We start from the raw sequence: 15,384 nt of genomic DNA on the forward strand, positions 1-15,384 counted from the left end.
TATAACGCTTAGTCTACTGTTTTTGGTATAACACTTAGTCTACTGTTCGAACTGCGACCAAGCCAGCGATTCAGCATACTTGTATGTATAACTGTATGTATGTATGTATATGTGTATGATTGCATGTGCTTGCATGCATGCCCTCAATCTCTCTCTATCGCTCCCTCTCGCTCGCTCATTTTGTTGTCTTTAACCTTATACGTTTGCATATTTGTAAAGAGAGAATAATTTTTCTCTACTGATGCAGGCGTTTCCTCTTGCTTTTTATTGAAAAACTGACTTCTTAAACATTTGCTATATGAAGCATTATTTGCCTGTCGACAGATTCAAACTGAACTGAACATTAAAAGCACATGCAATCCACACAAGATCCACTTTCCACTGCAGATGAAAAGTACTGGCTGTACTTTCCACGCGCTGTCGCCGGAGGGCGCTGTTCAAATTACCCCCTTGGTTAATGTCCGTACTAGAAATAGGATTTGAAATTTCGGTTTACATAAAAAATACAAATTTTATTGGTTTCAGTTGTTGTTTCATTTCATAGATAAAAAAAAAAATCTATTAATATTTACTAAAATTTGAGACTATAGATTTTACAATTTAAAACAAAAAAAAAAAAAATAAAACGAAACAATATATCAACTGGAAGACAATAATTGAACATTGATATGTTACGGGCACGACTACGATTTATGACTATGGACGCAACACAATTGATATCTACGTACGACAATTTATCAGCTAGGAACACACAGAAAAGACGATACTAAAGTTACGAATCTAGTGACAATTATTGCTTCTCAGTTGCTGTTGTCGCTGGCGAAATTCGATGGGGAACATAACAGAGAACAATTGGGACGCTTACCACGCCCATCTGGGCGACACCTTGTCGAAATTCCACTCATCCGGATGACCCTCGTGATTGCCATCATCGAGCACGCTCATCGCCGACCATTTGAAGGGACCGCTGCCAATCTTTCGCATGGCTATCGCACGCATATCATTACGCACGGGACGCCGCTCCGTAATCAGCTCCAGCTCGGCCAGAGTATGTGCATCATCGATGGTCACGCTGAGCCGCTCATCGCCGATGGCAGCGGGCGCTGCCTGATCCGCCTGATCCAGCTGCGGCTCCTCCAGCGAGGAGCGTGCCTGCGCATGCTGCAGCCGCAGAAAGATGGGTCCGGCAAAGGCATGGTAGTCGCTCATGCCCAGACGCGCATTGTAGGAGAAGAGCTTGAGGTCAATGTTGCCATAGGCAATGGACTCATCGCCCAGCAGATCGCCGCGAAAGCCGCGCTTGCGCAAATACTTGTCCACCGCCTCCAGATTGGTCAGTTCCGCCTCCTCGGCGGGCGTCAGATCCTGATCCTCGCTGTAGTTGTCGCGCGAGATGCGGCTGGCATTTAGTATGACATCGAAATAGGGCACGCCATTGGCCAGCCAGGTGGAGTTGCCGGCCAACAGAAAGTTCTCCGTCACATCCTTGCTGTGCACCAGTCCCGGCAGCTGTTCCACAATCCAGACCATGTTCTTCAGCTGATCATGACGTTCGCTGATGGCGGCATTATCCTTCTCGTTGAGCGGCACGGGCGCATCGTCGTGCTTCTCATCCGCATCCAGCGTATTGTAGAGATTATCCTGTGCGCCCAGCTTATTCAGGTCCACGCTTATCCACTGCTTGGCGCCCGTAAACGGATGACGGGACATGGCCCGTGCCCAGGTGCGTCGATTCTGGGCAATGCGATTGGCGGCCATGACGCGGGCAACAAGCGGCACCATGTTCTTAACGTCCACCTTTTCCCACAGCGCCAGGTTCTCGTTCTTGATGCACACGCCGCCCACAATGGACTGCACCTGGCGTCCCTTGACCACATAGAAGTCATCCGTGGAGCCAATGATGCCCGGATAGCCCGTGAAGGTAATGTCCGCGCCGGGCACCGTATTGCTGCGCGTATCGGGCGAGAAATGGTAATGGAACTTGTAACGCTTCTGGATGCGCAACATGGACGAATAGCTGCCGGCGGTGCTGTGGCCAAAGAGCAGCTGCAGCGACTGCTGCGGCGCCTGTTCATCGCGCAGCAGCCGCGTCAGCATCGAGGCGCTGGGCAGAAAGAAGTTCTTGCTGCCGGCCGCGCCCGCCTCGGCGGTGCCATTGGGCAGCACATAGTTCTCATAGTAGATCTTCAGATCCTGGATATCGGCAGCCGCATTCATCAGCAGAAAATCGGATAGCGGTATTTCCTCCTCCAAGTCGGAGCGTGCACGCGTCGCGCCACGTATATAGCCCGTCTCCATGCCCTCCAGCTGATTGAGTATCAGATGCAATTGATGCCAGTAATGATCGTGCTCGGCCATGGCCGCCGCCTGCTCCTTCAGCTGTTCATAGTTGCGGGTCAGCAGATTGCGCAGCCATTCGCAGAACTTCTGCGAGCTCTCATCCCGATCGCAGGAGGAGGAGATGGTGCTAAGGGCGGGCAAGAAGTTCAATGAGTAACTGTGTGTGGCGAGAGATGAGAACTCGTACTTACTTGGCCCACTGATTGTAGATGTTCTTCCAGGTGAGCGAACCCTCCAGTATGCCAGCGGCATAGGCCTGCACCCAGTCCGGATAGCTGCGCTGCGTCTCCACCTCAATTTGTGCCCAGCTGAAAGCAGCAGAGGATAAGGTGAGTATATCAAGTATATGCGAGTATAAGAGACCGGACTTACCCATTCTCATAGACGGAGTCCTTGTAGCATATTCTAGCCACGCCCTTGGGTATGTTAACCAAATCGTTTTGCTGTTTCCAGTTCTCAATCTGAAAGCCCACCTTCTTGGTCCAGAACGCGGTGGCACAGTAGGTGCCATCGTATTCGGGCCGATCCATATAGCCGACAAAGAACGCACCGATCACCAGCAAACCGGCTCCGATCAGTATATACGTCCCTATACGCGTTTTCTGCCATGATGCGCCGACGACTTTCAGCATGGTTCCGTCCGTCTTGAGGCCGCTTTCGACTTGGATTGGGAATTGGTTAACTACACTTCACACGGCTTTGGCTTTGGCTTTGGCTTAAGTGCACTCTTTTCACTCGCCTCGGCAATAGTTGAGATCGGCGCGTGCCGCGTAGGAGTGGCCCAGTTTGATGGCAATCACTTGGCCAGGATGCAGATCCTGTCTGCTGCTGCTCCTGCTGCTCCTGCTGCTGCTGCTGCTGCTGCTGTGGTTCACGGTGGCCGCGCTGTCAAGCGAAACGACCGTTTGGTTCATCGGTGTGGACGCTGCTCTTGGGCAGTGGATCAATTGGTTCCCAATGAAAAAGACTATCAGAAAATTTGTTCAGATCAATCGGTGGTGCAAGTGGTTGCTATTGTGGTTGGCTTGGTTTCGGTTTAATGCCAGCGCGCCGCTGTGTCCAGTGGCAGCTCCAGCTAAATGTGTCTGTGGCACGAATTTACAGAGGTTCAAAGTGTATCCCTGAAACACACAAAGAAAGAAATAATTAATAAATATATTTAATGCAATATACATTCGCTTGCCAAAGTAAAATTTGTATACAAATATTAGCAATGTTTTAAGCGTATAAGTATTTTGTATGATACCCAGCGTGGGAAGGGCGTGCTGATTTTGTTGATACGTATGTAACAGACAGAAGAAGGCATCTTTGTACTTATAAGAAATCTATATGCCTGCTTTCCATTAACAGACAATTTGTCTGTCCGTCCGTCCGTTCGTCTGGAATGCATCCATCCCAGTGTCTTTAAGAGGCAGAGGCTTAAAATTTTAAGCCTAGCTTAGGTATACCAAACTTATATATATATATATATATGGTATATTTAACACAGATCCAAAATTTCATATTTAATATTTTAGATACTTCCCCTGATTTCTCCCAAAACCCATTGGTGCAGCTATAGCCGAGGGCTTTGGTATTTACACTCATTTGTGACCTGCGAATTTCATAAGCGATCGAACAATAGGCACCGAAGCAAGTTATGTAAGCATTTGCCCCTAGTTAGTATTGGTATATTTTTGTATATAGATGTTTGTGTTGGCAGCTCGCCGCTAGGTCAAGGGTATCGCCCAGTGTGTTATGCCCAATTGGAGTAGTTGTTTTTATTAAAATTTTTAAGGCATTTCTTTGGCGTCTGGCATGCTCGTGTATTTATATGAAAAGCAACGCTCATTATTGTGCCATTAGTATAAATATTTATACAATGCGCATTTGCTGTTCAATAATAATAAACATTTGGCTTCGTTTGCAATTCGTTTTGTAATTCGTCTCAATTAGATTTATGAAGATGCGGCCAAAATCGGCATTTGTAATTCATATTCATCACAAGCGCCAGAAAATCGCATAAAAGTGCGTGAAAGCTATATATATATATTTGTACTAAATCTGCACTTGATTTGAAAAACATTCACACCTCTTTGCCTTTTGGCGCATATGTAAACAAATTTTTAGCATTTGTAAAACTTATAAATTTCGTTTATGACCCGAGTGGCTCCTGAGTGGCGAACTTTTATGGCGCCCACCTGTTCTGTGTTCCCTATGATATATATATTTATTTAATATATAACAGTATAACAGTAATAAGCTGTAATAATAAAGTCTGGCTTTCTACTTTTGGATTATGCCAAAAACATATGCTCCACTTTAAGTAGAACATGGCAAAGAATCTGAAGGCAACGTTTAATATGTAAAAGATATAGAAAAAAAAAACACAAAAATATATATATAATATGAGTTGTAATTAGAAATTCCAATGGATATTCAGCTTGTATAACAACTCGAACAAGATAAACAAATTGAAAACAAGAAAATTGCGCATACGCCCCGTTGCCAGTTCGATTCAAATGAATCGGAAACGATTGGGCACGTGGAAGAGAGCTGAATATTGAAATGAAAATCATGCAAGTGAATTAATTTACCTGATTTCGTTGCCGTTTTACATTGAGTATCTGCATCTGTGTATCTGTCAGATACAAATCCACAAAATTTGCACAATTTGCACATCAATCAGTCAACAAACAAACACAATCAAAGCAACAGTAAAAATAGAATATTAGATTTGCTTAAAAACCCATAGAACGGAAAGGCAACTGAATGTTTAAAGGAAAATGCTTTAAGATTAAACAGAGCTTTCTTCTGTTTGTCTTTAAATTAATTGTGCTTATATTTTATAAATGTGTAATTATATTAGTTCACTTGCTTACCTTTTGTTTCCCGGGTCCAGGAAGCTTATGTGTCCAAAGTCAACCCATTTGAAGTACTGCAAAGGGACAGAGTAGCAAATTAATAATGTTTAGTCTAAGCCTTATAAAGCGGCGCCTAAAATCCAAACAAGCGCTCAACGAACTTTGTTTGTTATGCCAATTGGTCGCCCCTCTTATCTACAAAGCCCAATCCCAAGTAATTTTCAGCTAGAAGTTGACCATCCAGCCGATGTTTATGCAAAATATTTATGAAGAAGACTTTGCGCACGCGCAATTGTTTCTTTTTAATTGTTTGTTTTTCGTTCATAAAGATTGCTCAATTTAAGATGAAATGTGAGTAGCCTAATTGATTGGTGGTCCCATGTTGCTGACGTCTTGTTAAATGAGGCTGGCGACACTTGAATTGGAGCACAGGCCATTTAACGACGAGATGTCTTGTGATACCAGAGCTTTGTTGTTGCGATGCGCACTACAAAGAAGTATCTAGAGCAATTGCTTTGTATCTGGACAATCAGGTGAGAGTGTTGCCAAAACTAAAACAAGTTGCGAATTTTAAGTAAATTTAGCCAGAGTCAGTTACATTAGCTAAGAGGTTTAAACAAGTTGTGAATTACAAACGAATTGCGAGAGTGAGCCAAAACTAGCTAGAATCTAGCCAAAACTAGCTGCATTACTTAAGAGCAACTTGTGAATAACCAAAGAATTGTTCGAGCAAAAGTAGGTTAAGTTAGTGTAGAGAATTCCATGAGCCTTACGCTAAAACAACTTGGGAATTATAAACAAATTTTTAAGACGCTTAAAAGCTGCCCATGCACATGATTCATGTTAAGCTCTAACTAGATAGAATTTAAAAATTCAATGCATGAGTTCTCAGTAACTGTCAGGGTATTATCAGCTGACCAGCTTTATTAATATGCCGCTTATGAACTCGTTCTGAATTAATGAACGTCGCTCGACACTTCATTTAATTCGCTAGAAATCATTAACAATCTGATTAGTGAGCAATTGAGAAGCCTAACTTGAAGCATTTAATAACTGTTTTGTTATTTCAATTACAAAATCAAGTGGTATTTTATTTTAAGCCATAACCAATTTGTTGGGGGACTTTCACCGAACCATGAGACTGTACTTTGTGCCTTGCCTTGCAATATGAAATTGAATTCATTTCATCGTTTCACTTGTGAAAATAAACATTAAGTGAAAAGCAGCTGCAGCTCGTGAAAAGCTTTACATTTGTTTATATACCTTTATGAAACTCAAATTGACTCGAAAGATATATCTAGTCCGAAGAGCCTCAAGGCTGGAAGAGGCTGTCAATCATTGAGCTGTTCACGAGCTGCCAATTGTCTGACAAACTACGCAAATTTCAGCGTGATACGCGTGTTACCCCCTCCTCTTTCTTTTAATTTGCCAATGACGTCAATAACTAAGAGTTGTATAAGCCAAAAAAAACAAACTGTGTTTTTGAAATGGAGCCCAGTTAGGCCTCATAATACGCGTCAAACATTTGACGTCTTTTTGCAGCCATCTGCAGCCTAATTCACTTTTATTAACGTTATCATCTTTTGTTTGTGCAGCACACACACACTTGGCTTTTTGCCTAGTTGTGAGCAGCGTACTTGGCTGATTTATGGAGTTCAAACTTAACAACCCAAACTGAGCGCTACTGCACTAGATAGTATTATTAATTATCATAACTGTACACATTTGCTGTTGCTGTTGTTTTTGTTTTCAAAGCTAATCAATCAACTAAGTTGGAGCGTAAATAATTGACTTAGTCGATAGCAAAGTGTGTGCACATCAACTTTCGCTCTAAATATGTCAAAACGAAGTTCCATTGTTGCCAAGTCCATTTATGCTGATTAGATTTGCCACATTGTGGAAATTTTTCAGATATGTTGTCAGTCTGGCCACACTTAAGCAAAGAATTTCAGACAAGCCATAGTATAACTACGCCTTTAGCCAGAAATTTCCTAAGATAAACAATATCTATTCGCATGATTTATGCGGCTAGCCTTTGTGCTAACTGTACCCATTAGCGGTATATTTTAATTATTAGGCGTTAGGCGAATCGATCTACAAATCACAATATATGCGCGTTCATAATGCCTTTTGCACTGATAAACAGCAATAAATTAAATACGTATGAGCATAAAAAAAATACTAAATTAATACACACCCAAAATGTTTCAACAATAAACATTTATGGGCTAGCAAATAAGTTAAGGCAATTAATATAGACAGAACAACAACAAAATTAACATGCCCACCTAGTACTGGCAATATATTTGCAATATCTGTGCCATAAGTATATCGAAAAAAACTGAACAACACATGTGGCCAGGCTTCGACATATAACCGGGAAGTATTACGTAGCACATTTTGTGTCAGACACGTGAGACAGTCGGGCAGGGCAGGCAGATATCTTCTAGAAACGGGACATACATAAGCGACAGATATATTCTAGAAACGGGTCTCATAAATAATTCAATAAGCCCGCATTTATTCACTTGGCAACAGTTGTACCCAAAAAAAAAATAGCTAGAAAGTAGGGTCATATTCGGCACGCCGAAGATCTAATACCCTTGTTGACATTTGCCTTTTACAGATATGTGAGAATAGAAGCTGAGTTTGAAAAAAATATCTTAGAAAACAGCAGATTGAGCCAAACAAGAAGCCAGCATTCGACCGATCGTGCCTATGGCAGCTATATAATAGAGTGCTCCGATTCGATCGATTCCCAGACATGGACCTGCATCTTGAAGCTGATCGAGATTATCTGTAGATCTATACTCTATGGAGTTCGGTGATGACTTCTTCTGAGCGTTACACATTTCGTGACAAAACTATAATGCCCTACATAACAGCCCAATACCCTACACATAATACCCTGCACAGGGTAATAAAAAAAAGAACTCAACCTGTCGCCGATGTGGGAACCTCAATTTATGCTGAATGAAAAAAGAGCCAAGCTAGCAAAAACTCTTCAAATATGCAAATTTATGTGGCATATTGTAATACAAGCAACTATTCGTATTCGTGTGCTCGATCGATTGCGATCACAGCAATACGATCCATTAAAGAAGAAAATGCTTAGCTGGGGCCGCTGCCACGCGTCGTCAGAACTGACTTGAAAAGCTGACTGAATGTAATTAAAAACTTGATTGCAGGATCAGCTATTATATCACAAACATAATTGTGGCTATTGTTTAGTCGAAAGTCCAGACGTCGCGACGTCTGTGTCGCGCTGCACGTGGCAAAACTTGCAACTACTGAGTTTGGCAGCTATGCGGAATGCATTCCGGAATGCATTCTGGGAACGCATACAGTCGCGTGATCGCCGTCTGTATTTATATGGGATGCTATTGAAACACGCAATTCACAGCTGAATAATCGCATATATGAAATATTATTAGAGCTCATCAGCTGATGGGAATTAATGAAACGCCAATCAGCTTTATGACGGGCCGTGGGCTGGGAAAACGTTCATTAAGTACGGCGAAAATTTTGTGAAAGAAAGATTATTGCTATTACAAAATTAAATTAAAATTACATTGCCGTTTACCTTTCATGTATATACTATATATATATATAACTATTACATAAGCCATTGCATTGTAATCTATTCGATAAGAGAATCAGTTCCGAAATCTTCCTTAGTATTTATTCTATTTCAAATGCAAATGCTGTTTTTTTTTTCTTTCGTGCCAGTTCTCTACCTTCTTATATAGCACATATACTATATAGACTAGTCCATTTATAACCTTCACATAAGCCCTCAGCAGATCGTTGGATTTCTCCGATTTTAGTTAGCCAGCTCAGTTCATTTACCTTTATGTGAAAAAGCTGGCCACATATCTTTCAGATACACTCAGCTGTGGTCCACAAAATCTTTGACAACTCAAACGTGATCGCCAGGCATAACGCGTATCTTAAAGATAAAATTCGCGTTTACGTCAATGCTGCTGGCCGCAAAAGCAAATTTCTCTTGCTGTTCTGTTTTTAGTTGTTTTTTTTTTTGAAAATGCAAACAATTTGTATCTTAGCGCGCCACTCAACGATCTCGTCCGATTGCCTTGACGTTTCCACCGAAACTGCCAGCGTTCAGTTTTTTTTTTTTTTTTTGGCGAGCGGAAAATTCGACCGATCTCCGTTTCTGCGATTTGTCGAAAAACCCGAAAATGTTCAGCGCATGGCCAGAGCACTCAGTGTGTGTTCTATTGAACTTGACCGCTTCGATTGGCCCTCAAACGAGATCCTCCAATCAAGAGCTGTCACAAGTCACAACGCGCACCGAGCACGTGACCAGAGCGAGAACTCTGAGCTCAGTATAATGCAGTGCGAGAGTATTTATGACAAACTAGGTTGTCATACAAAGGTTGTCATATTTTGCATTAATCAGCTGTGACTTAGCACGAGGCTAAAACACGAACGTGACCATGTTCATGCTACAGCACATTTTGCAGTTGCATAGCCCCCAACCCAAAAAGATTATGAGCTGAGAATATTTAAGTGATATTCGTCTTAAAAAGTATTTCAATATAATTCAAAACTGTGTTAAATTTAGGCTGTTAAATTGTTTGGTCAAGTGTTTCAAAACGGTTTGTGCAGCAAAAGTGTTGAACAATTCATTTTAGAGCAAGTTTCAAGCCCATGCAAATAATTTTGAATAGTTTTGCAACACTTTTTTTTTAGTATTCACATTGCAAAAGGTCGAGTGTTTCCAAACGATTTATGCAGCAAAAGTGTTGAACAATTAATTTTAGAGCAAGTTTCAAGCCCATGCAAATAATTTTTAATAGTTTTACAACACTTTTTTTTATAATATTCACATTGCAAAAGTAGCTTGGCTGTGTTTTTTAAAAGGTTTACAAATTGATTAAGCGACTCGAAATCGAGATTTGGCAAATTAGGGTTTGTTTGGAAAACTAGTTGAAACCCTGGACAAACCCAATTTGAAACCGGTTCGCCATGGCTTGGCAAATGGCGACGTGATGCGTCTATTCAAAGCATTAGGGCAAATTAGAGAAAATATAATAGAGCTGACACGACTATCAAGATTCGCGTTGATTATTTACATTTAATTATGCACAGCGTCATTCAGCATCATTTCCATATAAATACGCCGGCAATTGACTTTGAATACGTTCGAATTTAATGCGCTTTTCCGCATAGTTGGAAAATTGGCATTCAGTTGAGTGCGCCGCAAAGGCGACTTATTGTTTGCAACAAATTTCCCATCATAATTAACAATTTCTTTGGCCGACTCTTGGGTTCAATTAATTGACTTGGCATTTCCTGCCGCCTTTAATTAAGCTCTGGGCTTGCCAATTAATTGCCTGGCATTTATTTAACTAGAAATGACAAGTATATAAAATACACTCGATATGATAGATGTCTGCTCAATTAACTGACAATTGTCGTTCAATATCAAAGTGGTTTCCCATGGCCGTGGTTCAACCGCATGCAGCAGGACAAGAACCTCAAGGATTTTGACCTCATTCGTCTGTGTGTATCTGTGAGATACAATAGCTGCCCGATCGCTTGCTTCTCTGTCTGGCTGTCTGGCTGTCTGGCTGTCTTCCTGCCTGTCTGGCAAAGGCAGCCTGGCAACTTCTGCGCAGAGACCTGCCCCCGTCCGCATGTTTTAGAAGCTATTGTTGGGCCTCTCTCTACCTAATCCCCTCTCTCTCGCTCTCTCGCTCTCTGTGTCTCTGGCGTTGACCCCTCTTGCCGCTGTTCGTGCTGCGGCTTGATGTTGGCCTTTTATTTGTTTTTCTTTGATCACAGGCGAACTACAACAACTGAGAATCTTGAGATCTTGAGGTATTCGCCACTTGAACTCTCTGTTGCCAGGCGGCGGCGGCTTTTTGCCTTCAACTCGAGGTAATTTAAAACGTTCAATTTTTTTAGGTTCTCTCTTTTTGCCGTTGGGTATTCTAGGCCATTGGCTTTTGGGGCACAGCTTAACGTACACTCTTGCTGAATACAAAAAATATATATATATATTAACTAAAACTAAATTTTACTTGAGTTTTACCCCGAATTTCTGTGTTCCATTGTGCTCAGATATCACTTGGCTATCGATTTGCTGTGCATCAATGCTGGAGCTGTTCTTCGCAGCTTCAACGCGAAATCTTAACTAAATGGAAAGCTCCTTAAGTCTTGTTTTCCAGCATCCAGATGCCCTATAAAATCTTATCAGCTCATGGCGCGCAAACAAGATTCGCATAACAACAACAATAACTGTAAACAGCTGTCTGCGTAAATACTTCATTTATTTTTGGATGCCCTCTGGGGTTTTTATTTTCCCCCTCCATAGGTAACATCACATGGCTGCCGCTTTGCATACATAACATATTTGCCAAAGATAAGGCCCGGATGCATCTGTCTGATCTGTCTGTCGGGTGGGTGACACATGTCAACGCACACACACACACACACACACACTCAGGCCCAGCCAAGCAACTCATGTGACCCTATTCAGATGTCCCCACCTGTTGACAGAGGCAAACAAACACCTGAAGGTCTATCGATGAGACAGTCATCGCGCACCTTTATCAGAGAGTTCCGGTTGCGGATTCCAATAGACTTCGGGCACTTGGCCAATTATGGCCAACAGTTAATTGCACCTGACTCAGCCTGGCTTCCCTCTGCCGTCTTATCAGCCTAGTGCAATTGCCAAAAAATAGAGAACCTATCGGGCAAATATAATTAAAATAGGTTTCCCGTAGCGCCTTGATAAGAATGCGCAAGCTTATCGTAGAAAACTCTAGATGCCGCAGGCTAAAGTAAGAACTGGAAAAACAACCCCCGTAAAAGCTGGTCAAGTCAGCCCATTGATGTACTCCACAAATCCCAGCTACGGCAATTTGCGTGTTTTGCATTTGCCGACGGGGACAACAATATAAAGATTTGAAAAGAGTGCGAATTATATATGAAAATATTGAGCTGATTTCAGACTGCGTAATATAGGCTATATAGTATGAAGTGTGCCGGGGTTTTTCCCCCTGCTATTAATTCCCAATTCCCCAGACGAGTTCAATATTTATTTAAACGAAATACACGTGTTGACAAGCCCCCGCCTCACCCCCCTGGCTTTGCAATACTTAAGGTATTTAGAGTAGGTATTCTTAGTTAACTTTAGATACTACTTATAGGTCACAGCATGTGTGGAAGGGTGGAGGGTGGGGTGTGGAACGACAACTTACCGGAAAATTTGTATGGCTGGTGATTCACGCAAAGTTTGCGCTGTTGTTAATTAGAAATTTGTACGATGGATCGTGATTGATGCAAAATAATTTATTATGTTTTTGCTAAACAAAAAAAACGCCAACTTTTTGTACACTTTTTGTTTTAACACGAAACTGTTATATAGTCACACAACGGGCTCGTGTTAATTAACCATGAGGGGCTACATTGGAACCGCAATGGATGATTTAGCTTCTTGCTGTTGGCTCTTACAACTCTTCCGATATTGTGCTCAATGCTCTTTCAAATATATATGTATATACAGTATGTCAATAAAGTGTTTTTACTAACAAAAAAAAACTAATTTTTTGGGTTTAGTTGAAAATAAATGTACCTAAAAGTGAGAATTTTTTTTCAATTCTAATTTATTTCGATTCTATATTTTTCCTAGAACTTAATGGCAAAAAGAATTGTTAAATAACATTACCCAAACATTTTATAAAATTAAAAAACTAAAAACATTCAAATTTTATGCTGTCAATAAAGTGTTTTTACACGAAACTTTATTACTAAATAACAATGTTAAAAAAACAGGAATATTTTTTTTTAATACTTTGTGTGGCTGCCATTAGCGTCACATACAGCCTGCAATCGCCGTTTCATTGAAACAATAAGGTTTTGTATGTATGTTTCTGGAATCTTCTGCCATTCTTCCAGTACAGCAGCTTTTAAATCAGTTTTTGATTTTGGACTCCGCTTTGCGACTTTTTTTTTCAAATATGACCACACATTTTCTATTGGATTCATATCTGGACTTTGTGGTGGAGTGTCTAACACCTTTCCACAGTTGTACAACAGCCAAACTCTTACCATATGAGCTTTATGCTTCGGGTCATTGTCCTGGTAAAATTTAAAAATTGGCTTATTGTCCTCATAGAATCCAAATTTCTGTGCACTACTGACGAGATGTGTCTGTAAAATGCTCAGATATTGTCTAGCATCCATGGTATTCTCAATGAAGGTCAAATCTCCTACACCCTTGCTCGAAATACACCCCCACACCATCACTGATAGTTTTCCGAATTTAACGGTTGGAATAATATTGCGGTTTTCCAACGCTGTTAGTGGCTTTCTCCAGACTCGTGATGTGTAGTCATTGGAATTCAGTAATTTTCGGACAGTTTCATGTAACACATCAACACCACTTTCTTCCTTGAACTCCTGAGCAATATCCCTAAGCGAAATTTGTGGATTTTTCTCAATTTTTCTCAGAATTTTTCGCTTATCTCTGTCAGAAATTTTGCAGGGTCGACCACATACTGGCTTTGCCTCTAGCCTATCTTCCTTATTGGCTCTGTTTAATATGTTGTATATCGTTGCTTTTGATAAATTAAACATATCAGCCAGTTCCGAGACTTGACGTCCCATCTGATGGTTATAATACACCAGCTGAGCGACTTCAAAAGTTGTTCTTTTTCCTGGCATTTTATTTTTCATAAAATTAAAGCAAAACGTTATAAATTGCAATAGAAAATGACAAGAAAAGTCGAAGACACAAGAGAAGCCAAAACGCATGGGCCCAAATCTAACGGGATCACCCAAAAGAGAACGGCAAAACAATTTACCGTAGCTGTAAAAACACTTTATTGACAGCATAAAATGTGAATGTTTTTAGTTTTTTAATTTTATAAAATGTTTGGGTAATGTTATTTAACAATTCTTTTTGCCATTAAGTTCTAGGAGAAATATAGAATCGAAATAAATTATAATTGAAAAAAAATTCTCACTTTTAGGTACATTTATTTTCAACTAAACCCAAAAAATTAGTTTTTTTTTGTTAGTAAAAACACTTTATTGACATACTGTATGTATATAGTTTATTTAAGTATTTGCGACTGTTGCTATGCGTATACCAGAGTAACTAATTATGTGTTGTGTGCTATTTGTATTTGTACATATAAATGTACTCGTATTTGCGGAGAGCACGAAACGTGGCGTTTCTTTTGATATTATTTTATATATATGTATATATTTTTTTACTTTGTTGTTACACTCTTCTTTTATATATATTTATAGTTGGGACATTTGCACATTGCCATGAAATGGAAAGACACTAAAAACGATACACAATTTACGAATTCAAAAAAACACTCTATTCGATTTGTAGCTTGCGCTGCGAATGGACGGCCACGTTTAACGATCAGCGTCAACGAATTTCAACTGAGCACGCAACTCGCAGGCCCAGTCCCGGCACAAAGCCAACCACCGCCAGATCTCGAGCGCAGTCCAACTCAACGGTTGTACAGCCAGCCCACTCGCTGAGAGGCGGGCGAGAGCAACGGTACACTCAATAGCACTCGACTACAGGGTTGCAGTTCGTTTTGGGAGGCATGAAGCAACAGAAACATACAAGCTTCTCTTAATTTCGAACTAAATCTAAACTAGACTGCTGGTCTGAGGATCGCATGGGAAAAATGTAAAATGATAATAAATTAAAAGTAAGTTTAAAAAAAAGGCTATTTTTATTTCATTATTTTCCATAAATTTAATAGTTAACAAATTGAATTGAATGTATTTTTGACATATTTTGATTTCGATTCTTAAATTTACAATCCATTTTTAATTCAAACTCTTAAATAACTCGAATTTCAAATACAGCTACGCATTGTAACTTGTTTATGTTGTGCTGTGTAAATTGCGCTCTCCTTACGCTCAATCTGCTCCCCATTGAGCAGCATGTTCGACTCAAACCCTGTACCGCTACAAGACTCGATCGTTGGACGGTCATTGTCATAGCGACAGGGAGCTGCTCTCCCGGTTGCACAGCTTCCAATTCACTTAATATACAAATGTGTTATATGTAAATTGAACTGTTATTCGTGACGTCAGAGCACACGCTGATAACACACTTGACACAAAGAGAATGAAAGAGAGAGAGAGAGAGAGAAGCAAATTGAGTGAAACTCCCATGTGTACGCCCCCTTGATTTGGC

General features: G+C 40.7%; 1 protein-coding gene and 1 non-coding gene across 5 annotated transcripts; both read right to left on the reverse strand.

Moving 5' to 3' along the window:
- Nucleotides 1-496: 496 nt before the first annotated feature.
- lama (lamina ancestor) lies at nt 497-3,026 on the reverse strand. Its single transcript, XM_070207910.1, has 3 exons — nt 2,713-3,026; nt 2,532-2,648; nt 497-2,467 (listed from the first exon to the last, which is right to left on the reverse strand). The coding sequence occupies exons 1-3, from the start codon at nt 2,970-2,972 to the stop codon at nt 862-864; spliced, it is 1,983 nt and encodes a 660-aa protein (XP_070064011.1). The 5' UTR covers nt 2,973-3,026; the 3' UTR covers nt 497-861.
- A 227-nt stretch (nt 3,027-3,253) lies between these two features.
- Nucleotides 3,254-14,618, reverse strand: LOC6622080 (uncharacterized). 4 transcript variants are annotated; one of them, XR_011416342.1, is made up of 4 exons: nt 14,433-14,618; nt 12,413-12,692; nt 5,202-5,257; nt 3,254-3,461 (listed from the first exon to the last, which is right to left on the reverse strand). It is a non-coding gene; the product is annotated as an uncharacterized protein (transcript). The 4 variants fall into 4 exon arrangements; XR_011416343.1 differs by lacking the exons at nt 12,413-12,692; nt 14,433-14,618 and adding exons at nt 9,033-11,183; nt 11,242-12,377; XR_011416341.1 differs by lacking the exon at nt 14,433-14,618 and having other exon boundaries at nt 12,413-12,721.
- Between the last annotated feature and the right edge of the window lie 766 nt (nt 14,619-15,384).

This window comes from Drosophila virilis, chromosome 3, assembly GCF_030788295.1.
Source record: "Drosophila virilis strain 15010-1051.87 chromosome 3, Dvir_AGI_RSII-ME, whole genome shotgun sequence".
NCBI lineage: Eukaryota > Metazoa > Arthropoda > Insecta > Diptera > Drosophilidae > Drosophila > Drosophila virilis.